This window comes from Siphateles boraxobius, unplaced genomic scaffold (genome assembly GCF_051911475.1).
Source record: "Siphateles boraxobius isolate OS27281-9 unplaced genomic scaffold, OSU_SipBor_1 6, whole genome shotgun sequence".
Lineage (NCBI taxonomy): Eukaryota > Metazoa > Chordata > Actinopteri > Cypriniformes > Leuciscidae > Siphateles > Siphateles boraxobius.
In genome coordinates, this window is record NW_027509186.1 from 39,787,584 (window position 1) to 39,814,759 (window position 27,176).

The window sequence follows — 27,176 nt, forward strand, 5'->3', positions numbered from 1 at the left end:
GGGCAAATAGAATTTATTTCAAAATTTAAATATAGAGTTTATTTATAGAAACTGTATATTTGTGTATAAAGTTGGGTATCATAGATTTATTACGATTCCCGGTCCCACCCACTCCCGCTGACATTTTTTCCTTTCCCGTCCCAATCCCGTGATACATAGTGATTTTGTTTTCATTCCCGCGGGATTCCCGTGACCTGCGGGATTCCCGAAAAAATGTCAGCCTCTAATCTACATTATCCTACTCTTACATATATATCACAGAAAAATAAAATATCGCTATGTCATTTTTTACCAATGTCGTGCAGCCCTAATACAAATGCTGTTAATGCTTGTTTACAGTACACGGCTAGCTAGCTAACGTCACTTACTTGTCAGCCAGGTTGGGTTGCCCCCGACAGACGCCACAGAACATAACTCCGTCTTCATGAATAACCCAGTCGAATTCATCCTTCCATTTTGTAACAAAATTTAATTCCCGTTTTAATTCGTATGGTGCTGGTGTAAGGTGAATTCTTTTTGGAGCTTTTCCTGGCGCTTGGCCGGGCTGCGGAGCCTGAAGAAACATATTTCCACTCCGGTCTCCGGCTCCGCTGTTCTTAAAGGAGAACTCCGGGCAATTTTTAAGTTAATCTTGATCGTTAGACCTTTGTGAGTACTGACTATAGAAAAAAAACGAACCGGATTGGTGATTGCTACGCGGAGCTGCGACCGCGAATGCCCAGAGCTCCCACCCAGCTAAAACGGCAGCTATGGGGGCATGGACATAAAGAGCGTTTTTGAACCTCTTAACAGACACAAAATGCAATTAAAATGTCTGTCCAACATGAACAGGGCCCCTTCATGTGAACAATATGCGTTTAGCAACTTAGCCATTGTTTCAACTCACCTAAATAGTCTTTTAGACGGCAAGCTGTAGTCTCGCGCTGCAGTCCCGTGCTGTAGCCGGAAAAGGTAAACAATGTCCAGGTGGGAGGAGCGTTGATCATGTGCGACGAGTTATGATCAGAGTTGCTTACAAGTGAAGAAGAAATGGTTCGTGTTTGTGCCTTTCCGAATTGTGACAACCGAATGCGAAAATATAAGAGCTTATATTTTCATCGTCTTCCTTACCATGACCTCGAGATTCTGCAGTTTGTGGCTAGTTGTATTTCAACTTGATGTGCAAACTCCCGTAGAAGTACTACGCGCTAAAGATTACCGCATTTGCAGTGAACACTTTGACAAGGATGACTACACACACTCAACACAGCGGGGCTCTTTGAAGAAAAATGCCATTCCATGTACGAAGACTCGTCGCACATGATCAACGCTCCTCCCACCTGGACATTGTTTACCTTTTCCGGCTACAGCACGGGACTGCAGCGCGAGACTACAGCTTGCCGTCTAAAACACTATTTAGGTGAGTTGAAACAATGGCTAAGTTGCTAAACGCATCTTGTTCACATGTAGGGTCCCTGTTCATGTTGGACAGACATTTTAATTGCATTTTGTGTCGGTTAAGAGGCTCAAAAACGCTCTTTGTGTCAATGCCCCCATAACTGCCGTTTTAGCTGGGTGGGAGCTCTGGGCATTCGCGGTCGCAGCTCCGCGTAGCAATCACCAATCCGGTTCGTTTTTTTTCTATAGTCAGTACTCACAAAGGTCTAACGATCAAGATTAACTTAAAAATTGCCCGGAGTTCTCCTTTAAGTCAGGTAAAAATGTTTAAACTCCTGATTGGCCAATCAAAGCATTCTGAGCTGGACGCTGGTTCGACGGATTGTGGGGGGGAAAATGTGTTCGTTTCAAATCTGTAAAATTAAATCTGTAAAATCGACGTAATGAGTGGCACATAAAGTGAAGTAACATGCCATTTTATTTTCTTTGAAATTTAACTTGTCCAGTGGGACAACTTATTTATTTTTCCACTTGTCTTACAAAAAAATCCACTTGTCCCGGACAAGCGGACAAGCCTTAACGTCGAGCCCTGCGCTGTATATATAACTTTACAAGACAAAAGTTGACAAGACAATTTACAAGACACAACCTATTTTTCGGTAATTTGATTTGTATATCGAAAGTTCAAAGACAAAAACATTTATTATCCGAATCACGAGATTCTCTCGTTTAATTCTGTAATTGCCTTTTACACAAAACATTATAAAAAAATAGATTTTAATAATTGTTTCGATTATTTTAAATGCATGATGATCACTGGATGTTTGACTTAGTTTATATACAGCAGGGGTCGGCAACAGGTGGCTCGCCAATGTATTAGATTTCCTCCAATACATAAAATAAGTAAGCTTGACCAGAGTTCTTGTGGGGAGAAGAATTTATTGCAGGTTTGTAGTGTAGTACATTTCTTCAGCAGCGATGTTACCATGTCGCCCTTCCACAATCTTAACCCAAAGTTCTGTCTGTCGGACAGAACTTTATACATGAAGAAATAGCCTATGGGCTACAAACAATAGAAACCTGTAAGGACCTCCCACAGGAGATCGATCTAACTTGCTAATCCACTCTGAGCAATGCTGATTCTTTTGTCATTCACACCAATCAGTTTATGTGGGCCATATATTCTGAATGGGCCATTTGGCACACACCTTTGCAGACACAGACAGAGCGGATTACATCTGATACACAGTCACAAAGTAAATGAATCTGTAACTGAAAATACAAAATCTATCAACAGAACTACGACACTCCGTGCGTCATTTATTTATTAATTTATTATTATTTATAATGAAGTGATGATATATATAACGTGCGCCGTATTAATAAAATGTACAAATTAACACAAAGTGAAATAATGTGAAGTGGCATTTTGGGGAAACGCCACTTCACATTATTTCACTTTGTGTTATTTTGTACATTTTATTTTTGGTGGCTCTATCAACTTTTTTGTATTAACAAAAAACTACATGATCTGTAAGTCGATAACATGTTTTTACAAGACTTCAACTCATCAAAATAAGTTAATTTATTTTTTAAGTTATACAACATGCAACTTATTTAAGCAAGTTTGTGTGTGTGTGTGTGTGTGTGTGTGTGTGTGTGTGTGTGTGTGTGTGTGTGTGTGTGTGTGTGTGTGTGTGTGTGTGTGTGTGTGTGTGTGTGTGTGTGTGTGTGTGTGTGTGTGTGTACATGAGTGGAACCCGGTTGAAGGGGGTTACATACACACACTCAGTCGCAGCTTAATGACCATGGTAAAATGTCCCAGTTGAGAACCACTGATCAAAACTAACTTTAGCTGGATAATAACTTTATTCTAAAGCTGTTGTAAAGCCTAAACAATCTCTGTTACTTTAATCCTATTATCACTGTAAAGCTGCTTTGAAACAATCTATATTGTTAAGCGCATATATATATATATAAGACAAGAGTCTTTTTCTGTAGTTAGAAAATAATAAAAGTTGTAAAATGTTAAACATACTGAAAAATAGAGTTGATTGTTTTCTTGATTTTAAAAATGGCATAAAATGCCATTAAACTGCTGTAGTAAGTTTCAAGTGTGTGCAAATAATGCATTTTTAGTGTTGAGAGGGTTTTTTTTTGTAACTGTTCCGATTCTGAAACAATTAACTATATGCTTTAAATGTTTTTTTTAACAAAATAATATTTTGCTTAATGTATATAATCTTTATTTTGTTGTGCACGATGGAATGAAAATATATATTTTTGTTTATGAATAGTTTTTGAGTTCGTTCTGTGAGTGACGTCATTTGTAATGGACCGGAAGTGCGCGGTCTCAGTCAGAACAGCCCGTGACTGGAGAGAGTCAGTCAGGTAAGTCTCTGCGTTAAAGAGTGAAAATAGGCTGTTTTAAGTTAAGTTTTAGGTTTATGTTAATTATGGAAGTGTAAAAAAAACGGATCAAGTTTATGTAGGCGCTTTTCTGCCAACAGTTCGATGTATTTTTGGAGTTTTATTAACGCACGGGTTTGTTTTGCCGCCTGCGCGCGGTTTTCCCTGTTAATAAAATTCTCCACATATAATTTTTGTGGATTGAATGTGTGGGAATGTCGTTTAGTCTAGTAAGTGTGTGTAGCTTTCATTTTGATGTTAAAATGTATATTTATATCCATGTATTAGATGCACGTTTTTTTCCTCATACATCCTTCAGCTGAAAGACAGTGAATCTGAATGTGTGTGTGTTTATTGTGTGTCCTCTGTCAATAAACTGCAGATGTGGTTAATTTGTGTTGCTAGTTGAAATCTGCTATTAATTTAACTTTACAAGACAAAAAAAGTTGACAACCTATTTTTCTGTAATTTTATTTGTATAGGCCTAATAAAAGTTAATAGAAGAAAAGAAAAACATTTATTATCCAAATCACGACATTCTCTCATTTAATTCTGTAGTTCCCTTTTACAAAAAACATTTTTTTCAATAAAGAAAAATGAGGCTGATTTTACTAATTGTTTCGATTATTTTAAATGCATGATGATCACTGGCTGTTTGACTTAGATATACAGTAGGCCTATATACTGTGGAAGATTTTTCTTAATTCTTTCACACCTCACATAAATCTACCTGGGTCTCGTATACTAATCAACGCCCCCGAACGTCTCCTGATCGACATAGTTAGATAGTTTTCCTTGGTCTAGTCTAGGGATGGGGCCGATCCGATCCAGTATCGGTATCGGCTCCGATACAGCCATTTTTGCCGGATCGGGTATCGGTCAGACGAGGCCGATCTAAATCCGATATTGTGTGTTTACTATTGTGTTATTGTTAAGCCCCACAAAAGTATTATAAAGCACCATTAAGTGTTCGTGCACTATATTATAAGTGTTCTGAAGCCATTCTATAGTATAATGTGAGATAGAAATGAATATTTAAGTCATTAAATTCAAGATCACGTAAACTGTTCCCTCCGCTGCGGCTGTCAATCATTCTTCATTCAGCATTCAACAGCGCGTCGCGTTCGGTTATGACAGTCAACTCGATGAAACTCTCCAAGATGATTCAATTACTATTATTATACTTGATCTGTAGATAATGCTCTATGGTTTCGGATAAAATGATTATCTTGCTGGACTTGCTGTACCTTAATCATGTTACTTTTTAACGCGTGTCTGTTAGATCACAACACTGGAGAGCACTATAATTGTTCTTCAAGCACACAGTAACTGAAATTTAAAACTGTTAAAAGAAAAGGCTGAATAAACTATTGTATAGATAGATACTGTACAATACACTACGCATCAATATGTCTTTCCTTTGTGCGTTGAACTTTTCAATGCGGACTCGAAGCGCTGCGCGCTGTGACTCCATGTTGCTTCAAGCGCATCATTCTGCGCTCGGGATGCGCATAAGCGCTTTGTGCCGCACTGTATTGGAGTCTTTCATAATCATATCATAATACTTTTGCGCAATGAAAGATTATTAAATGTCCCATCTATCATATGTTGCTGCCTCAATAAACAGCTGTGCCATACATTAAAAAAAGTCTTAATTTTATAGTAGCTAGACTATATATAAAATAATTTATCTTTTTGATTTTTGTTATCTTGTTTTTTATGAATGTATTTTACAACAATACAAACAGCAATGTGTAACGTTTTACCAGATTTGGTGCTGGTGCCTACACTTATTGTCTCTTATTTGTTTCTAACCTTATACATACCTCAAGTTGCCTTTTGGGACATACATGCATACGTATCATACTTGCCTGTAGAGAGAAGTTTATTGCTGCATCATATAAAATCAACAATAATGATAATAATAATATTAAAGCAAACACAGCTCTGGTATCGGAATAGTATCGGTATCGGCTGATATCCAAATTCAGGTATCGGGATCGGATCGGAAGTGAAAGAATGTGGATCGGTGCATCCCTAGTCTAGTCTACTAAATGACGTCGACTGAGTCGGTCAACGTCTTGACCCCTATGAACACTAAAATAAGATATCTAGTGCTCCACTAATTTGCTGCGCAGCAATAACTAAACAGACTCCAGACAATGCCTTTAAATATGCTTTAATCATGGCCGGAGGATCTTAGACAAATTTCAGAGAGAATCCCACCAGCAAAATGAATACAACAGTATTTATAGAATAGGAGCATGGCAAAAGTGACATGATACATGGTGTCCGTGTGGTCTAAACAAGTATTAAAAGTTAATAAATGAATTTAGAGAAATAATTAAGTCCCTTAAAAAGTCTTAAATGCCATTTTCCAAGGTATTACATTTTGTATCATCTTTTCACTATGTATATTTGTCCAAAGAGGTTGTATGCTAGCCTGGATGCCAGCCGAACTTAGCTCCGCCCACAATATTTGAGGTCGGGAAGTTCGGTCTGGACTTGATCCGGTGTGGAGCAACTATGCTTGAACCAAAGCTGTTCAGACCAATCAAATTGTCAGGGCATGCTTTATACGAGGATAGACAGATGATCAACAGTAACGTAATCAATCCACGTCACCAATGAGCGCTTGGGTTGAATTCGTTTACAACAAAGAATGTGTAGATTCCGCCATCGTGTCTGTCATAGAAGATATCGATAGCACATTAATTTTAAAAGAGGAACAGAGAACAGCGATCAAGGCATTTGTCGATTGGAAATATGTTTTTGCTGTCCTTCCTACGGGAATGTCACTTACTCCGTTGCTCAGATTGGTTCTAGGTAGGGCTGTGCGATATGGCTGAAAACTGTATCACGATATAAGTGTTTCATATCGGTTGATATCGCTAATTATTGATATTTTTTATGACCTATTTAAAGGACCAGGAGACAAATATATTAGACTACATTTAAACTTTATATTTTAAACTTAACCTTCCTCTGATTATAATATATTAGCAGAAATGTCAACACAACCATGGAAAACATCAAATAATTAAAATGTAAACATAAGTCTAAAATCACAATGAACACTTAATTATCTCTTAAAATTAAGGTGCAAAATTAAAGAATACATAAGAAATGCTTAAAAAAAGAGTAATAAAATAGTGCAAAGTGTTAAATAAACATAGAGAAACCGACGATGGTCTTGCATAATTTGCAGACCACATTGGTCTGACTACGGTCAGCTTATAAAATCCAAAAAACTGCCATACTGGCGAGCTGACTTTTCCTGTTTTATCAACAATCGGTGCGGCACTCATTTTCCACTTATCACTCCACGCCGGCTCTGTTACTGAAGAATCCAACAGGAGACAACGATATGGCGCAATCATACTGTTAAGGGGGTCGCACACCGGACAAGAAGCGCCGCGTCGCGTCAAGAACAACTAGAGGTATCGCACACCGGACGCGCACTTTCTCAGTTTATGGCCAACAATATTATTAGGCTATGTATAAGGACATTATGAAATTAAGATAAAGTCTGTACTATGTTATGATTGTACTGTACAAGTAAATACAATCGTTGCTACACTTTACCTCAGAGCGTCCGTTAACTGCATGAATTGAGAATCTCACCTATAAATCCGATAACATCAGCAATTTTCATTCGGTCAGCTCATTTTTTTGTGAATGAGTGCGTGTACACTCATAGAGAATAATGTGTTTGAATTTTTAAGACATGGCGCTATAAACTGAGAAAGTGGGTGCGCGTCCGGTGTGCGATACCTGGCCTAGATGCGATGTGGTGCGGTGCTGCCTTCTTGTCCGGTGTATAACGTGTGCAAGTGCAACCCCCTTTACATGACCGTCACCCAGTACATTGCTAGGTTACCAGAGAGTGAGTACATTTGTTCATGCAACCAAACTTGCAACAAAACTTTCTATCGACGAAAAAAAAGTATAATTATCGAACGTTTTATCGAACGCATTTTTTATTGATATTGATTACGTGTCACTTTGAAATAAAAGACAGGGAAAGCAAAAAAGGGCATTGCTAACATCACATCCAGTCAGCCACCTCCGTTTCTCATAACAAGCGCGGGTGAAGCTTCGTCCTCTGTCACTGGTTGCTGCTGGATTTGTAAATCGGGTTGGTCCGGTCCGAGATCCTTTATCCTTTTTTTTTTCTTCCAGCGGACGCCTTGTGAAAGGGTTTTTTTTTGTAAATCAATGACAGAATTTGGTTTAACTGCTGCCATTATCTCTACGAAAGTAATTAGCATAGCAAGGTTTTGGCGGACTCGCAGTAGTGGCCAAGAGCGTAAAGTTGAATGACCGGTGACGAGAACCAATCAGATTGGATAAAATAACATGTATCCAATTCTGATTCGCCAGGGACGCAGCGACCTGCGTCCGGAGGAGAATCTTTAAGAAACCAATTAGAGACCAGCTTCAGGTCACATGCTTCCCAAAAATTTAAGCACTCAGATAGCCATCCATTTGTCCGGCGTTCCTTGCCCATGAAAGCACATGAAACATATTGAAAAACATCGAAAAAAGTTAACCGATTAAAGTCAGCTTTTATTAAATGCTGAGGCTCTTACTACCAGCCTGCACATCGTATGAGTAAACTATTTTATTTTGTCATAAAAGCCTGTATTGTCCACTGTCAATGCATCGCAAGTTCATGTTTTACAGCAGAAACCGACAAGCAGTAGCACCCTTGTTGAACACAACACGATAAGTCCGTTTTAGCGACTCAGTGCGCAGTGTTCATGTCAGATGTCACTTCGTAAAGATGCACTAGATAAGAGGAGTTTCATCAAAGCTGTCTAAAAGTGATTGAGGATGGATAATTTCAACGAACTTTGATTTCCCGTGATTTCTTCTTCGGGGCGTAAAAGGAAAATAAAAGCTGAAACCTTTTCACGGAAACTTACTTAAGCAGCACGTTTAGTAGGGGTGGGGGAAAAAATCGATTCTTAGATGAATCGCGATGCGGACGTGGACGATTCTGAATCGATTCAGAAATGTCAAAAATCGATTTTCAAAAAAAAAAAAATTTTTTTTTTTTAGATATGTAGCCTATTTATAATGACGTAATATTGACGGAACGCAAAAGACGGAACTCTGAAGCGCGGAAGTGCAGTGCCCGGACCGTCTGTCTGTGGCGTGCGCACATAACAGAGACGCGATGGCTGAGCGCGAAATCCAAACACCCTCCTCGTTAAAAGCTGACGTGTGGAAATATTTTGGCTTCTATGAAGTTGAAGGGGGAAAGTAGCTGGACAAGAGCCACACTAGTTGTAAGCTTTGTAGAATAAAACTAAAATATTTCGGTAACACGACAAATATGAGAAGCCATATGACACGTTTCCACCCAGAGGAGGAAAAACACTCGGCTGTACCAGAGCCGTTTCTCTCTATGGCTCTGGGCTGTATCGGTGTTCAGACGATTTCTGCTGCCTTGTCGAAAAATGCTACCCAAACGCAAATCGATCATAGATAATGTTGATTCATTCTCTATTGTTTCCATAATGGTGTAAATCTCACAATATTATGACATCGTTATTTCATTTTAATCAGGGTAAGTGTATGGGGGGCATATTTTGATCTTTTAAATGAACTAGCAATTATCACATTTGATATAACAAGTAAAAATGATAATATTATATGAAATAAAATTATAATAAAATTTGAAGTTAAGAGTACAGTATAATGTACTGTTTTTATTTTTAAATCGGGTGTGAAAAGTAAAAATTATCATCAAATATTCATCTTTCACCTGTCAAAGTTTCCTACAAGTCTCCACAGCAAGGATGCATAGATTTATGGGCGTGGTAAGCAGAAGAAGTATGCTCATGCTGCTAGTTCAAGCACACATTTATTTTCCTGTTGGTTCTTTGCAATTTTAATAAATTATATTGTACGTTAATTCTTTATAGGTCATTACTTTGTACTTTTAAAGCAAAGTATTTATATTCACACACACACACACAAAAAGATTCAGATAATCGCTTTAGAATCGAATCGCAGGCCTCTGAATCGTAATCGAATCGTGAGGTGCCTCGAGATTCCCACCCCTAACGTTTAGTGTTGAGGGAAAAGTAGTGTGTGTTAATCACAACAGCAAAGTTTGTCAGGCGTCTGTGTCATCTGAGGAGATTAACGTTACAAATATTAACGAGTATTGCATTATGTATCATAACAATTATTGGTCGACCGATATGGGTTTTTTGATGGCCTATGCCGATATCTTAGAGAGCAGGGTGGCCGATATAAAGCCGATATTTATATTTATATATACATTTACATTTATTCATTTAGCTGACGTTTTTATCCAAAGCGACTTACAATTGCTATATTTCAGAGGTCACACGCCTCTGGAGCAACTAGGGGTTAAGTGTCTTGCTCAGGGACACATTGGTGTCTCACAGTGGATTCGAACCCGGGTCTCTCACACCAAAGGCATGTGTCTTATCCACTGCGCCATCACCACCCCATATATATATATATACACACACACACACATATATAATATATATATATATACACACTTTATATTTATATAAATCAATATTTAATAAATTAGATAAATGTAATAAATATTTAGAAATGTTTAAAATAAACATGCTTAGGCCCTATACTTTAGATGGCAACTTCTTGAATCTGCAATCCTATTACAGTATTTTTCACAAATAAAGTAATTGTTTAAAAATATATGAATATGTGAATAAAAAGGAAGTAAACACTAACAGGGCACTCAGTAATCTGGTAATTTCTTGCGCACTGATAATCATATTTTTTTTACTTTGACTTTTGACAAGGTAACGCTAATTTTACATACAGCACACAGTGAAAACGACATGAATATGACACAGTGGGCAACTGAATATAGAACAGCATATTTTAAAATGAAGGATTTAAAGTGTTTTGATCGCGTCTCCTGTAAAGCTGATCTTCTGTTCACGTTCACTCACTTCGTACGGACTGTCACTCGCAGTAACACGTTTATGCAGGCTACAAATGCACACTTCAGAAGATATCACAGCTGGATTCGATTAAATCTGCAAGGTTTGTGAAATTAAATGTTTATTAGATATTCAGAGATTTGTTTAAATGAAGTAGATGTGCATTTGCTGAATGTTGACGGTAAATGAGAAAGTATTGTAGCCTGATTGTTTGCCTTTTCGGTTACAAATAATATAAAAGCAAACGCATTACTGTTTCGGATACCATTTACTTTCTTCGATTACCAGTTCTGTAGCCACCGGTTCTGTCTAACAAAGTATTAGATATGACTGACAGAGAGACGGAGAATGTGAGTGAGCGCTATGTGATCAGATTCAGGCGCTGCCGTTCTCTTCTCAGGTGCTGGTGTTCTCAGCGCCGCCGGTCAAAATAAAAGTCTGCAGCGCCGTCAAAATAAAAGTCCCGCTTCCAACGCATCGGCCAATCAGAAAAACGTATCGGCCGATGCCGAGATTTTAAAAAAGCCAAATATCGGCCGTGGCGGTATATCGGTCGACCACTAATAACAATTACTTGGTTTTGTTTAACTCTGTAACATGAAATGTGGAGTTATCTGCTTCTGCAATAAAAAAAATCTTTAAATATATAAAAAAACATACTTTCAATTAACTTTTTTAAGTTTGTAATTTTTTAAGCTATTATTAATCAAAACAACCCAGCTGCAGTTTGATATTACTTGGAATGCACACAAAAAAAAGTTATTGCAAATTACCTCTTCTGTTGTAAATGTCCCAATTGGGAGAGGGCATGCAATTTTCAAAGGCTTTAATTAAACGTTCATGTTATATATTTTGGTTGCATTTGTGAGTTAATAAAAACACAACTGGTTGTGTGAACATAATATCTAAATATCGATTAATCGATCGATTTGGCTCTGAATCGAATCGTAATCGTATCGCAGAATTTTTTATGTATCAGCAAAATATTGAATCGATATCGTATCGTGATGAACTGTCCGATTTACACCCCAATTGTTTTGTTTATTGGTCTAATTCTGGTTTCTGGTTTCTCTTTCTAATAAAACTTGCATTGGGTTAGTCACTCATTTAATTATCTTGTGCTTCGTTCTGTAGTGATCTTTTTCTTTGTAGAAAAGTTAGAAGCTCAGGCCAGGAGACGGTGGAAGTTTTCCAAGCAGAAGTTCTTTATTGCTTGTCGGTAGCTGCAGTCATTCCAACATCGTCTGACTTCTTGAGTCAAACATTGTAATATATATACATTATAAGAGGGAGGGATTACATTGTGATGGTGGAAACTCGTACCAGTTTAGGAACCTGGAAAAACTTATTCAAACCCTGAGACTCCAGAACAGGAGTGACAGGACTCTCTCTTGCTAAGACAAAAGCTCGCGAGAGTCTCCAAGAGTTTCATTAACATGTTTCATTTAACTTACAATAGAAAGAAAACCCGTCTAACAGCTGTATATAGAGACACAAAATAAGACAGGATTTTCGTGCTCCACAGCTGAATGCTAAATTCAAGTTACAGAACTTTCTCAGTTTATATATGAAACTAAATTAAACATTTGACAAAGTTGTATTCCTTCAATTCACCCTTTGGGAGTTCTAAATAACTCCCACACTATATACAAATTTAAACAATTAAAAATTCATTCTTGTAACTTGTGATAGTTACAGGCACATAATGCACTCTGTGTTGGGTTTTCTATAATTGCATGCTGACACAAAAAACAAACATGCAATCAGGGTTTGTGAAGTTCTTATGGATAATAGTCTTTTCTGGTTGGGACTGTGATTTTCTCGTGAGAGGCGTGATGAATTTGTTGAATGAAGCACTTGATACTGTGGACGCATAGATAGTACGCCAGTAGAACAAACAACAACACAATCAAGTTTCCGAACCATGAAGACTTATCTTCAGTCATCTGATGTAATTTTGCTGAAAGATCAAGAATGTCTTGTTGGATTTTGTTCAAGTTCTCTGTTGGATCCATTAACCCGGGGCAGCACTCAGGTCCGATGATGGTGCAGGCTCCTCCTTGCGTTGCTAGAATGTAATCCAAGGCCACTCTGTTCTGTAAGATCATTATCTTGTGCGAAGCGAGAGTGTCCGTGATGTTACCAAGGGCCAAAGCCGTATCATTGGCCAATTTCTGTACAGAATTCGATAAGCTTCTGACTTGATCAAGGGCTTGCATGACACCATAAGATGGTATTAATGCTCCAAGAGTTCTTGACCACCATGTTTGTGCACAAGTGAGTCCTGGAATGCAGCCATCTGCTTCGTTCGTGTGGCATGCAAATGTCCTTTCCAGCAAACAAGGCATTTCTTGACATATTCATCAGCTCTAAGAATATGTTGTTTCTGGAGTCCACACTTTGTGCGATGTCCATGATGCTAAGTAGAACGACAATCTTGATCAATGCAGTAAGACGGTGATATTAAAACTCAATAGCCGATACACCTAATGCCGGGCGTACACCAAAGAATTTTCACAGTCCCAGACTAAAGACCGGCAGTCTTCAGGAATCTTACTGGAGTCTCAGCGCGCTCCCGTTGTCTCGATCGTTAAATGTGAGGTGATAATCTGCAGTCGGCGACCCGATTTATGCCAGTCTTTCTCTAGTCTTTCATATCAAACATGTTTGATATTATCGCAAGTCTTTAGTCTGAGACTAAAAACTGTGAACCCAAGTCTTTAGATGTGAGCTGATAATCTTATAAAGTCTTTTCAAAGTCTTTAGGTGTACAGAAAGCATTATTGAACATGCAATGCGCTATTGCACGTGAAGGTTTTTATAATGGTGTTCTGTGTGTGCTGTTCATAATCTGATTACCTCTACAAACTATGCTTTATTAATTAGGTAGTAGGCCTATATTGTGTGCTAAATTTGGTGCTTCAATTTAATATCAGTCACAGTATGCGTTTTAAATGGGGATCACGCTTGATTACGCTGCCGTTGTCTGTTTTAGCAGAATACTGCCATCTAGTGGTAGCAGGTTTTCTCAGACAGTGTGTGTGGATCGTGCATGGCGAAACCGGCGAAATGAAAGTCTCAAAATCCAAATGAATCAAATAGGATCGACTCAGAAACGAGTCAATGAATGCACGCGTGTCACCTCATCCACAAATGCACATCTTACTTGTTGCATGCACAAATTCTGGCCTACATTAATACAAAATTGAGGTATTGTATTAACAACTATGTCTCTATTTGTACAAAATGCTGCACATTCATGTGATTCTGGATTTTGCACACACAAGTTGTATTGTATTAGTTTAAATATAGCGACGCACATTTGTGAATTTGTCAAATATATGGGTAGTTATGCACACATTAATAATTAGCACCAGGCCTATTCATTTGTAGTTGTTTGTGTGTGGGTTGTGAAATGCTTAAAAACAGCGAAAAGAAAGTCTCAAAATCCAAATGAATCAAATGAGATCGACTCAGAAAAGAACTCAATGAATGCACGCGCGTCACCTGATCCACACATGCACATCTTCTTTGTTGCATGCACACTTTATGATACACTAATACAAAAGAAAACATTTGTATTCACAAAAATGTCTCTAGGCCTATTTGTAAAAATTGCTACACATTCATTCAATTTTGAATTTTGCACACGCAAGTTGAAAGGCATGGATAAAACATTTCTGCAACATGTATCAAGTTCATTGATAAGTGTGCTTGCACGTGTTAATCATTTTGATACTATATTCATCCCATAGGTCAGAAGCTAAAACTAAATCATTTGTAATTTTAACTAGCGCAGTTTCTGTGCTATGATGCGTTCTGAATCCTGACTGAAATTTTTCATAGATTTCATTTTCTTGCAAGAAAGAGCACAGTTGAGCGGACACAACTTTTTCTAGTATTTTAGACATAAATGGAAGATTTGAATGGGTCTGTAATTTGCTAAGTTATTTGGATCTAATTGTGGTTTCTTAATGAGAGGTTTTATTACTGCCAGCTTGAATATTTTTGGAACATGACCTAAAGATAAAGACGAGTTAATAATATTGAGAAGAGGCTCTTCCACTACAGGTAACACTTCTTTCAGTAGTTTAGTGGGTATTGGATCTAATAAACATGTTGTTGGTTTAGATGCAATGATAAGTTTATTTAGCTCTTCCTGTCCTATAGTTGTAAAGCGGTGTATAGTTGTTCTTGAGGGGCGATAATTGAGGCTGAATCATAAGACACCATAAAAGATTGTACATTTACAATTGTGTTTCTGATGTTTTCTATTTTCTCAGTGAAGAAATTCATAAAATAATTACTACTATACTGTAACGGAATATTTTGCTCTAGTGATGTCTGTTTATTTGTTGGTCTAGCCACGGTGTTAAATAAAAACCTTGGATTATTTTGGTTATTTTCTATTAGTTTGCGGAGATGCTCAGCCCTGGCTGCTTTTAGAGCCTTTTTATAACATGACATACTGTCTTTCCGCGCGATTCTAAAGACCTCTAAATTAGTTTCCATTTACGCTCTAAGTTACGAGTTTCTCTCTTGATAACATGCGTAGCACTGTTGCGCCATGGTGCTTTAGTTTTCTCTCTAACCTTTTTTAATCTAATTGGTGCAACAATTTCTAATGTACTAGAGAAAATGGTTCTCAAACTGCTAGTCATTTCCTCTTGTTCATCTGTTTGTTTGGGTTCACTGAACAGCTGAGATAGATCAGGTAAGCTATTTGAGAATCTATCTATAGTGGTTGGAAGGATTGTTCTGCCTGGTCGATAACATGGCGCAACATGACAAATTTCAGCAGTGCGTATTATGCAAGTTACCATGTAATGATCAGTGACATCATCACTTTGCGGTATAATATCTATATCGGTTGGATTGGTTCCATATGATATAATTAAATCTATTGTATGATTTAGACGATGAGTGGGACCACTGACGTTTTGCGTGACCCCAAAGGAGTTTAATAAATCTGTAAACGCAGCCCCTAACGCATCATTTGTATTATCTACGTGTATGTTAAAATCTTCAACAATTATTGCTTTATCGACATTGACCAATAGATCTAAGAGAAAGTCTGCAAACTCTTTTAGGAAATCAGCATAGGGCCCTGAAGGTCTATATACAGTAGCCAATCTCTATATACAGTATATATATATATATGTATATATACTCTATATACAGTAGCCAGTATCTCTATAGATTGTTGCAACACCGCCGCCACGACCGATCAGACGGGGCTCATGCTTATAACAGTATCCTGGTGGAGTGGACTCCTTTAGACCGAAATAATCATTTGGTTTAAGCCAGATTTCAGTAAGGCAAAATACATAAAAACTATTGTCTATGACCATTTCATTTACAATAACCGCCCTAGGTGTGAGCGGTCTAATCTTTAGAAGACCTAGCTTTAGAAATTGTTTTTGTTCAGTGATATTGAGATTTTCTCAATATTAGCTTTGGCAGGGTGGTGATGGCACAGTGGATAAGACACATGCCTTTGGTGTGAGAGACCCGGGTTCAAATCCACTGTGAGACACCAATGTGTCCCTGAGCAACCCCTAGTTGCTCCAGAGGCGTGCGACCTCTGAAATATAGCAATTGTAAGTCGCTTTGGATAAAAGCGTCAGCTAAATGAATAAATGTAAATAAGATTTTTCCTAGATCCTACACTAGATTTATTGTTTGGCCTCACTAAACGAGGAATAGACACAGTTTCTATATAATGTTCTACACTACTTACATCAATTAAGTTGGGACAGCAAAGACTGTGATTTGGACTTTGACTTACTTGTCATATGGTGTGTAACGTCTTGGAGATTTTGTCCGACAGAATAGCCGCTCCGATTCTGCTGGGTTGCAGGCCATCAGCGCGGTAGAGCCTAGGTCGCTGCCAGAACAGATTCCAATTATTTACAAAGAGCAGTTTCTGTTCATTACACCATGACATTAACCATTTATTTAGTGCAAATAATCTACTGAACCTTTCCTGTCCTTGACGATACGTGGGAAGCGGTCCAGACATGATCGTTGCTTCAGGCGATGTGCTTCGTACCGTCTCGATCATGCTCCTGTAGTCCTTCTTCAGGACCTCATTCTGCCGCAGCCTGATGTCGTTCACTCCCGTGTGCAGCACTACAGGTCCGACGCGCTCGTCACCGTTCAGGATCACTGGAATCTGTGCAGCGACATCTAGAACACGAGCACCAGGAAAGCAGTGAGTGCGCACCTTACCCTTACCTGAGTTAGCGCGGACATGACGGACGATGGAACTGCCGATGATCACGGCGTCGTTGCGTTCCGACTCGTGAAGAGGGGAGAAGCGGTTCCGGGTGAAGATCTCGAAGACCGGGAGGGGCGGAGAGGTGGAGAGGAAGGCGGAGAGGAAGATGTGTTGGATCAGCCAGAGGCAGGACCAGAGCAGCATGATGTACCTGCTCTCTCCCCAGCAGAGCACATCTGGGAGGCCTTAGTAGCTCATATTCATACAAATCAGTAAAGTGCAGAGAAGCTTTGGAAGCTAATACACAAACGATGCAGTCAAGACGCACGTGAAATTGAAATCAAACATTTATTTATAGTGCAGAGCATCCTTCATTTCTGAACTTGGCAATTCACATAAGTTTGAACTTTTGTTTAAACTTTTTTTTTCCAGTGTTTTGATATAAAATAAACAATTGTTACAAAATATAAAAGAAATGTGCAAATATTGCTTTCCTAAAAGAAAAAGGCACATTCGGAATTTGTCCAGCCGAAGTTTTCTAAATTTTCAAAAATTTTTACACACATTTTTCCCTAAATAAAATGCGCAAAATACTGCTTTCTGTAGGGAAGCACCAAAACCATACATAAATCAAAGTAAAGTGAAATAAATAAAATGGTGAACTGCCAGACCTTCTAAACACACTAAATCTAAAAGGCCTAAGAACAAATTATGCTTTCCTGCAAGATGTAAAGGCACAAAAAGCTAGTTGGGTGGGTCATTGTAGTAGTGCACTTGATATGCTGCTGGGCAGGGGGTCCAGGGGTTGTGGATGGAAAGTCCATGCTATCAGCTGATGGGGTCGGGGAGGTGGTGTATAAGAGTTGTAATGTGGGGCTGAAAATGGTGAATGGTGGGACTGGGGCCTAAAGCACTGAAACATCTGGAGCATTAACGCCCTGTTCTCTTCTGCTCTCTTTTAATCAGCTTCCATCATCTTCATTTCAAAATCAAGACATTTCCTTTCCAGCTCCATTCTATTTCCCTCCATCTTTTTTTTCCATTCAAACCGCTCTCTGTCGTAGTCATTCATTTTGCAGGAGACGTTCCAGACCCTTGTCCACTGCCTCCATTATCTGTGTTTTTCGCCCCTTTCTTCGGCAATGTGCTGCAAAGACAAAACATTTATTTCAGCAAATTCCGATGTTAAAACTTATAAATACCGGGAACATTCAATGCTACAGTTTTAATTTAAATTCCTTTGGTAAGAACTATGTAATGATCAATTAATGGTTTGTAAATATACCTTTGGGACTTTTGTTTTGGTTACATCTGTGTGCATGGCAATGTCAGTTGAGTGATGCAACTGTTAAGAAAATGATGTATTTGAGCTCTCATAATTCCTTATATTTTTATTCTCAATTAAAGTGATGTTGTGATGCGTGGTCTGTATATTATGCTGTAATGGTGGTAGGCTAATAAGCAGGTTGAAGGAGACTGTCCTGGGATTTTGTAAGTGCAGGTTTATTGCAGTCTACCACAACATAGACCAGATAAGCCTGGTTTCACTATTCATACATGAAAGTGCACACACAACAAAGCATCACTGTAAATGACAAAAACTATAAAAGTTATTATGGGAGATAAAATACAATTTCCTGGTGGTAGCAGTTGAATCACTCGACTGAACCTAGTGTGTGGTAGTGTTGTTGCCTCCGACACACGCATGTAGCCAAAACAAGTATCGCCCAAAGGTACATTCACAAAAAATTGATAGTTTTAAGTATAATAGTACAGCTAACCATATCATCCATTCGCTCCTAAGTAACTACGTACATTTGTGTACCTTATTGAAAACTATTACCAACCTAAGAGCCCACCTTGTGGCTTGGGTTCAGCAGGAGGAGGTGGGGGTGGTGGTGCTTTGGAGGCTGAGCCGTGACAGGATGCCTCATCCTCTGCATTATTCCCTAGAGATGTTGTGATCATTATGGCTCCCAGATACAATGTTTAAATTTTAATTTAAATTAACAACACAATATAGGTTTACAGTATTATGTTGTGTACAGGCCAGTGTAGGCGGCTTACCACTGTCAGATTCCTCATCTGAACTTCCCTCTGTTATCCATCCGTATGTCTCCGGGGTTGTTCATAGGTCGGCAACCTGTAAAAAAATAAAAATAAAAAATAAAATAAAAAAAGTAATGTAAAACTAATGTGATTTGCTGTGGATCAACAATTTGCAAGTGGTTGTCTAAATTGTGTTGCATTACTAAAGTTAGCATAACGTTACTGTATGTTAGCCGCTGTACATTGCTGTTAAACTGGCTTTTACTGTAGTATATGTTTGCATTACGTTAACGTTACAGTATCTTACGCTAGCTTCTGAAACGGAGAAACCTTTTATAGCGGCTAAACTGGCTATTAATGTACCATATGTTAGCTAACGTTAGAAGGGAAATGTTGTCAGAACAGCGTCCAGTTCATCAAAATAAGGACATTATTTGGGGTTTGATCCGGTCTTCTTGTTGTTTTTGAGGCTATCACGGTACTTTCTTCGCAGGTATTCAAACCTTTCTTTACACTTGGTCCAATCTCCAAAGTCCTGTTTAGACGGGCACCGGAGGACGAGGTCTTTGTGAATATTTTCCCAAACGGTATGGTTGTGCACCATTTGTTCAAATTGCCTTTGGTAACGTGGTTCACCCCAAACATCGATTAAATAGAGTGTATCCTCCCGCGACGAATGGCGGGTTTTCTTCTTAGCACTAGTAGCCATGTTGAGAAAGAAGGAAGCTGATGTACGCAAAGCCTTGACGTCATATCCGGGTTCCGGGAGACTAGTCAGTAATTTTGAGTGAAATCACAGGCTTCACTTTATCCCGTGCGAATGCGCCACACGAGATTCAGATGTGGTGGGGTAATTTCTAAATCACACGAGGTCCCCAGATAGTACTAATCCTGTGCGAATAGGGCTTAAGACTGTTTAGTCGTGCTATCTTACAATCAATATGTAGTATATTTAAGGTATCCCTGATGTAACGGTTAAAACTCGAAGTGGCGATGAGGTCTTAAAATGTTTAGAGGGAGTCTCAAAAAAGATCTTAATGTATTAAATCCTGTAATTCCAGTGTGTGTGTGTGTGTGTATATATATATATATATAATCTTGTGCAGCAGTTGTCATTCAAATTTGGACTATTAACAAGAGGAAAACTAACCTTTGGTACATCAAAAATGTGATATTTGATAAACAGATCTCACTTGTTTTCCGTTATTAAATCAGGGTTCACTTCAATATTCACATTTTCTCCTCCTTGAACTCATTCTAACAACTTGAATGTTTTAATATGTTTCAGACTCGTTGGAAATGAAAGAACAAAGACAAGAACTGAAGTTTAAAGGTGATGATGCTGTAGTTTGTTTCAGCCTCTTGACACTAATAAAATGTGCTTAATGCCCCAATTTACTGAAGATCTCAGACATCACCATAATGAATGAGCTGAAAACAGGGAACTTTTGGAGACAAAGAGGGTTTTCAGCAGCTCAGTTAAACATGATGGCCATGTACTTTTTAAATGCAGATTGGATAAAAACACAGTGATCACAGTTCACACCTGCAGTGAAGCCCCTCCCACAACAATTCACCAATAAATACTGGGAATATTCCCATCATCCTACAAGAGAAGGACAAACTCCAGGAGTAGCAGCTGAAATCTGTGTGACTGTTAAAGATGGAGTTTATTAAAGAGGAGATTGAAGACATGAGTGATCCAGAACCATCCAGAATAAAACATGAAGATACTGAGGAACAAATAGGTTGGTGTCCATTCTTGATTCTTCATTGTTGACTGCTTTGGTAGATGTGAATTAATAAGCAGTATATGGGTGATAAATGGAGAAATGCATTTAAATGATCACAACCAGCAGTTGTCAAACATATTTTTACTATATAAACAAGTAGGGGTGTAACGAAATTCAAACCCAGCCAAAAAAACGCGATACAGAACCCATGTTATGTATCACGATTCTCTCATGGCATACTGAACACGCCCCGCCCCCTGCTACCCCGGCTCTTTGTACACAACAAATTCAGTTTTGTAGCCTAAACACCATTAACACCATATAATGGCAAGCTCTGTGTTTTGTTACTTTCGATAATAAGCAAGGTGTAATCTTTCAAATTCTATTTGATCACGAAATTCAAACAATAAATGCCGTTTTGGCGCTCTTTGATGTGGCGTGAGGTCTCTATACTAGTTCCTCATTTCAAGCGGCAGCACGGAGCGCGAGTAAACGCAATCATCTCTTCCTCAGTTATAGAATAAACATGAATGGACACCTGAAGGTATGTTGAAAGACACAGTACACTTACTGAAAGGCATCATAACTCGTGTAATCGCTCAATCAGTCTTTCAGCAGCGTAAAGACGTCAATAAAACAGCTTAGTTTTTCACATAGCATTATATTTACTACAGCAGGCAAGTCATCATCCAGTTCCTAGAGAAATGAACTCTTGTAGTAAATAAATGCACTATATTAGCCTATATATTATATTTTACTTAACCTGTTAATGATATCTTGATTATTTAATGTATGTTTAAAATATCTTTCATGAAAATGACAGCAACTGTGTAAATTATTAGCTATATTCCAATAACGAATTAAGTGTAAAAGCGTAAGTTAATGCAAAAACTGCCTTATGTTCAATTTACATGTTTTCATACAATGTGTTGGGTGTTGATTATTATATCTAAAAAATAAATAGCATCTGAATTTACGCTAAAAGTCTAGGCTCTCTTGTTAACCTTTAATGTTATAGTAATGTGCAGGCTCCTTATATAGTTTACATCATTAGCAGATCTTTTTTTTTTAAATCCTTGCGAAAAGTTTAATTGTAATTGAATTAGTTTAAAGACAAAGACACATTTTTTTCATTAAACCACTGTTTAAAAAAAAAACAGTTTTAAACCCCAACGAACCGCACTGAACCGAGACATCAAAACCATGGGAAGAGTGTATCGTTACACCCCTATAAACAAGTGAATGACAGAACAAAAAGTGAAAGATCTGATCTCTGTTGCTTTCTGTTAATAAATAAGGGTTCACTTGAACTGATTCTAACTGTATTTCTGTGTATTTTAGACCAGGTGAGAGTGAAAGAGCAAAGACAAGAACTGAATGAAGTGGAGGAGGAACATCGTAACTTTACAATTCAAAGAAAAAAAGCCGAAAAGACACACACCTGCACTCAGTGTGGAAAGAGTTTCACACAGAAAGGAAACCTTAACACACACATGAGAATTCACACTGGAGAGAAACCGTATACATGCACTCAGTGTGGAAAGAGTTTCTCTCATTCATCAGCTTTCAGTCATCATCTGCACATTCACTCTGGAGAAAGGCCATTTAACTGTGATCAGTGTGGTAAAGATTTTATTTCATCATCACATCTAAAACAACATCTGAAAGTTCATTCAGATGAGAGGCCTTATGTGTGTTCTCTCTGTGGAAAGAGTTTTTCACGACTGGATCATTTTAAACTCCACCAGAAAACACACAATGAAGTGAGAGATTATATGTGTTTTGACTGTGGGAAGAGCTTTACTACATCTAGTGAACTGAAACAGCACCAAATAATTCATACTGGAGAAAAACCTTACAAGTGCTCATATTGTGACAAGAGTTTCGCTCGGTCTGGAACCCTGAAATTACACGAGCGAGTTCATACTGGAGAGAAGCCGTACGAATGTAAACAGTGTGAGAAGAGTTTTGGACATTTATCAAGTCTTCTCACTCATATAAAAAATTGTTGCAAGGGATCAAAAATAGGCCTTTATCACAGTGCTCGGGTCGTCACTTCCAATGGCGAACAGTAGCGTAAACCGACTTCCGGTCTAATCTGTAGCAATGGCGGCGAGCACAGCGAGGAATTGTTGCTTTCCTAAATGTTCTAATAGTTCTACTAAACAGCCGTATCTCAGTTTCCATTCTTTTCCAACTGATGAAAAAGCGAAGAAAATGTGGATTCATGCTATTCGGAGGGATGAAGGGATTGCAGTTTTAAAAGGTAGGGTTAGGGTTAGGGTAGGATTAATCAGATAGGGATAGGTTAGGAAGAATCAGAGATCAGTGATTAAGAGTCTGTAGTCTATTACGGACCCGTCCCACCCACAGACCATGACTACTCAACACCTCCGTGTCCAGGTCTTTTGGATGCCGCAGCAGAGAGAATTAGAGAGTTGGAGGCTGAAGTGCAAACTTTGTCTGTCTCCAGCATTCAAATAAAAAGACTTTGTCTCTCGGATGATGACTAACGATTGTACACGCGCTTTCCCTCAGAGAATGTTTTCAGGATTTTCTGGGCATCAATAGAACCATCAGCATCGAACCTTGTGTATTGGTCTAAGGCACAGAGGCATGGTCTAGAGACGGCTCTAGGACCAATCCCTAACACAAAGCTTCAGCTTATTGATGAGTTTTTCCTTTATTGCCGTCACGAGTCTGCAGGTCTACGAGAGAAGTTCTTGGCAGATATCTTCAATGTGAGTACGACAACGGTCAGTCGAGTTTATCATAACATGGGCACATTTTCTGTACCTTGTTTTGGGGTCATTGCCTATTTGGATGACCAAAGAGCAAGTCAGAGCAACCATGCCAGCGAAATTTAAGAAGTACTGCCTAGATGTCCGTGTTATTTTGGACTGTACTGAGATCAGATGTACTTACACTAAAGTCAGAGATGTTTTCACATTACAAAAACTACCCTACCTTCAAAGGTTTGGTTGGTGTTGCTCCATGTGGGGCCATAACCTTTGTTTCACAGCTGTTCACTGGATCTATCTCACACAGTGAAATAACAAAACTGGACTTTGAAACTGCTCGAGCCTGGAGACTGTTGTACAGGTCCTTCTCAAAAAATTAGCATATTGTGATAAAGTTAATTATTTTCCATAATGTAATGATAAAAATTAAACTTTCATATATTTTAGATTCATTGCACACCAACTGAAATATTTCAGGTCTTTTATTGTTTTAATACTGATGATTTTGGCATACAGCTCATGAAAACCCAAAATTCCTGTCTCAAAAAATTAGCATATCATGAAAAGGGTCTCTAAACGAGCTATTAACCTAATCTTCTGAATCAACTAATTAATTATAAACACCTGCAAAAGATTCCTGAGGCTTTTAAAAACTCCCAGCCTGTTTCATTACTCAAAACCGCAATCATGGGTAAGACTGCCGACCTGACTGCTGTCCAGAAGGCCATCGTTGACACCCTCAAGCAAGAGGGTAAGACACAGAAAGAAGTTTCTGAACAAATAGGCTTTTCCCAGAGTGCTGTATCAAGGCACCTCAGTGGGAAGTCTGTGGGAAGGAAAAATTGTGGCAAAAAACGCTGCACAACGAGAAGAGGTGACCGGACCCTGAGGAAGATTGTGGAGAAGGACCGATTCCAGACCTTGGGGGACCTGCGGAAGCAGTGGACTGAGTCTGGAGTAGAAACATCCAGAGCCACCGTGCACAGGCGTGTGCAGGAAATGGGCTACAGGTGCCGCATTCCCCAGGTCAAGACACTTTTGAACCAGAAACAGCGGCAGAAGCGCCTGACCTGGGCTACAGTGAAGCAGCACTGGACTGTTGCTCAGTTTTGCATGTCATTCGGAAATCAAGGTGCCAGAGTCTGGAGGAAGACTGGGGAGAAGGAAATGCCAAAATGCCTGAAGTCCAGTGTCAAGTACCCACAGTCAGTGATGGTCTGGGGTGCCATGTCAGCTGCTGGTGTTAGTGCACTGTGTTTTATCAAGGGCAGGGTCAATGCAGCTAGCTATCAGGAGATTTTGGAGCACTTCAATGCTTCCATCTGCTGAAAAGCTTTATGGAGATGAAGATTTCATTTTTCAGCACGACCTGGCACCTGCTCAAAGTGCCAAAACCACTGGTAAATGGTTTACTGACCATGGTATTACTGTGCTCAATTGGCCTGCCAACTCTCCTGACCTGAACCCCATAGAGAATCTGCGGGATATTGTGAAGAGAAAGTTGAGAGACGCAAGACCCAACACTCTGGATGAGCTTAAGGCCGCTATCGAAGCATCCTGGGCCTCCATAACACCTCAGCAGTGCCACAGGCTGATTGCCTCCATGCCACGCCGCATTGAAGCAGTCATTTCTGCAAAAGGATTCCCGACCAAGTATTGACTATTGTGTGCATAACTGAACATAATTATTTGAAGGTTGACTTTTTTTTTTTGTATTAAAAACACTTCTTTTATTGGTCGGATGAAATATGCTAATTTTTTGAGACAGGAATTTTGGGTTTTCATGTGCTGTATGCCAAAATCATCAGTATTAAAACAATAAAAGACCTGAAATATTTCAGTTGGTGTGCAATGAATCTAAAATATATGAAAGTTTAATTTTTATCATTACATTATGGAAAATAATGAACTTTATCACAATATGCTAATTTTTTGAGAAGGACCTGGCAGATAAAGGCTTTACCATAGAGTGACTGCTTGAGAATGTGGGAGCCAGACTTGTTATCCCTCATCTCAAAAGAGCAGACCAATTTACAAAAGAGGAGACAAAACGTACACAATCAATAGCCCGTCTAAGGATTGTGGTGGAAAGAGTCATTCGACGAATTAAAGAAAACCATATCTGGGACTCTACCATTCCGCTCACACTGACAGGCAAATATGGGCAAACTGCTGTTTAATGTCTAATTACCAAGGCCCACTTGATGTAAATGATGTTGGTGTTGAATAAAACGTTTATACAGAAAAGAAACATTATATAAGTTGCCACCAATCAAATGTCTGTCATTTCATAACTTTAATAAGTTTAGAGTTTAATTTGTACAAAAATATTGAATTGTGAAAACTTGCATTTAATGTTGCAACATTTTTTTTAGTAAATGGTAGGTAAACTATTCATGTAACAGTAAACAATAAATCAACATCAGCACTAGTTTAAGCACATCAGCACTCTTAAAGGAGAAGTCCAGTCAATTTTGACATTGAGCTCATTTTTGTGTAATTTTGGAGTGCTGTCAGTAGAGAGAACAACGACAAAAATCGGTGTTGCCTACACTGTGTTATCCTCTTTTTAAAATTTGCACCCTGTTGACCTCAATGGGGCAAGTTTTAAACCTGCTTGATGTGTCATTACAAGTGCACAGCCATGTGAGTGATTTTATTCAGAGTGAACACGGTGAATCTGACTGCAGTAGATGTGAAAGATATGAATAAAAGTGATGTTAATTCAGCCAGCTCACATACCTGTATTACTTCCTGTTTTCGGTCGAAGTCCACAGTAATCGATTGTGTGCGCGCACTCGACATTTTAAAAAGAGGATAACACGGTGTAGGCAACACAGATTTTTGTCGTTGTTCTCTGTACTGACAGCACTCCAGATTTCCAAACAAATCAGCTCAATGTTAAAATTGACCGGAGTTCTCATTTAAGAGTTAATATATATATATTAATGTATGCATGTGTATATGTGTGTGTATGTATGTATATATATATATAGAGAGAGAGCGAGAGAGAGAGCGAGAGAGAGAGAGACAGATTTATGAATATATATGTACTGTATATATATATTGTGCATCTTGTACATCTGGCACGATGGTGAGTAAATTATTGCATACCAGGCCCGGAGTGGGTAATCGGGAGAATTCCCGGTGGGCCGTTTCACTTTTGGGCCGGTCGAGGAGTTTTTTTTTTATATATATATATTTGTCCCGTTAGTCTATCTTCTCTTAAATTAGGCTACACACATTCCGCATTCTGACACCGCAGCGCGCAGCCTATGAATGCAAGAGTTGTACCATGTGACGGAGTTCTCCCCTCCCCTCCCAAATAGAGTTGGTTGGGTCCATAGCCCGTCTTTTCCAAAACGTTTCCTCAGGTAGGCTACTGATAGCTGGGCCGGCCCTACCGTAACAGTACGCGCCAGGGAAGATGGATGGGAGGAAGAGCCCAGGAGGGGCTGAAAAAGCCAGGTTGAAAAAAAGAAAGGCATTGGAGGATGATGCGACCAAATGTGCCAAGCTTACAGATTTATTTTCAAGAGGACAAACACAAGTGGCAACAGGTAAATAGAGATAGGCCTAGTAATGAGTAGCATAGCAACGCTATTATTCGGCTAATACTGTTGTAGCGTTGTCAACCTATTCACAAGCAAAATATTACATTTAATTAAAATTAGGGCTGTGAAAGATT

At 38.8% G+C, this 27,176-nt stretch overlaps 4 protein-coding genes across 7 annotated transcripts in view; all 4 read left to right on the forward strand.

Moving 5' to 3' along the window:
• LOC143715491 (uncharacterized) overlaps positions 1–27,176 on the forward strand; it is a 659,702-nt gene that overhangs the window by 304,331 nt on the left and 328,195 nt on the right. The window lies entirely within an intron of this gene.
• Positions 1–27,176, forward strand: part of LOC143715483 (uncharacterized) — a 349,601-nt gene that overhangs the window by 269,600 nt on the left and 52,825 nt on the right. The window lies entirely within an intron of this gene.
• The window catches only part of LOC143715461 (uncharacterized), a 272,811-nt gene that overhangs the window by 237,678 nt on the left and 7,957 nt on the right, over positions 1–27,176 (forward strand). The gene's annotated exons all lie outside the window — the stretch shown is intronic.
• Positions 3,707–25,744, forward strand: LOC143715457 (uncharacterized). 4 transcript variants are annotated; one of them, XR_013195759.1, is made up of 5 exons: positions 3,733–3,768; positions 20,303–20,347; positions 20,528–20,762; positions 22,089–24,576; positions 25,297–25,744. XR_013195759.1 is itself a non-coding variant. In XM_077207278.1 (4 exons), the coding sequence occupies exons 3-4, from the start codon at positions 20,678–20,680 to the stop codon at positions 22,820–22,822; spliced, it is 819 nt and encodes a 272-aa protein (XP_077063393.1). In that variant the 5' UTR covers positions 3,709–3,768; positions 20,303–20,347; positions 20,528–20,677; the 3' UTR covers positions 22,823–25,744. The 4 variants fall into 4 exon arrangements, 1 of the variants encoding a protein (XP_077063393.1); XR_013195757.1 differs by having other exon boundaries at positions 3,707–3,768; positions 20,303–20,762; XR_013195758.1 differs by having other exon boundaries at positions 3,707–3,768; positions 20,303–20,762; positions 22,089–23,965; positions 25,330–25,744.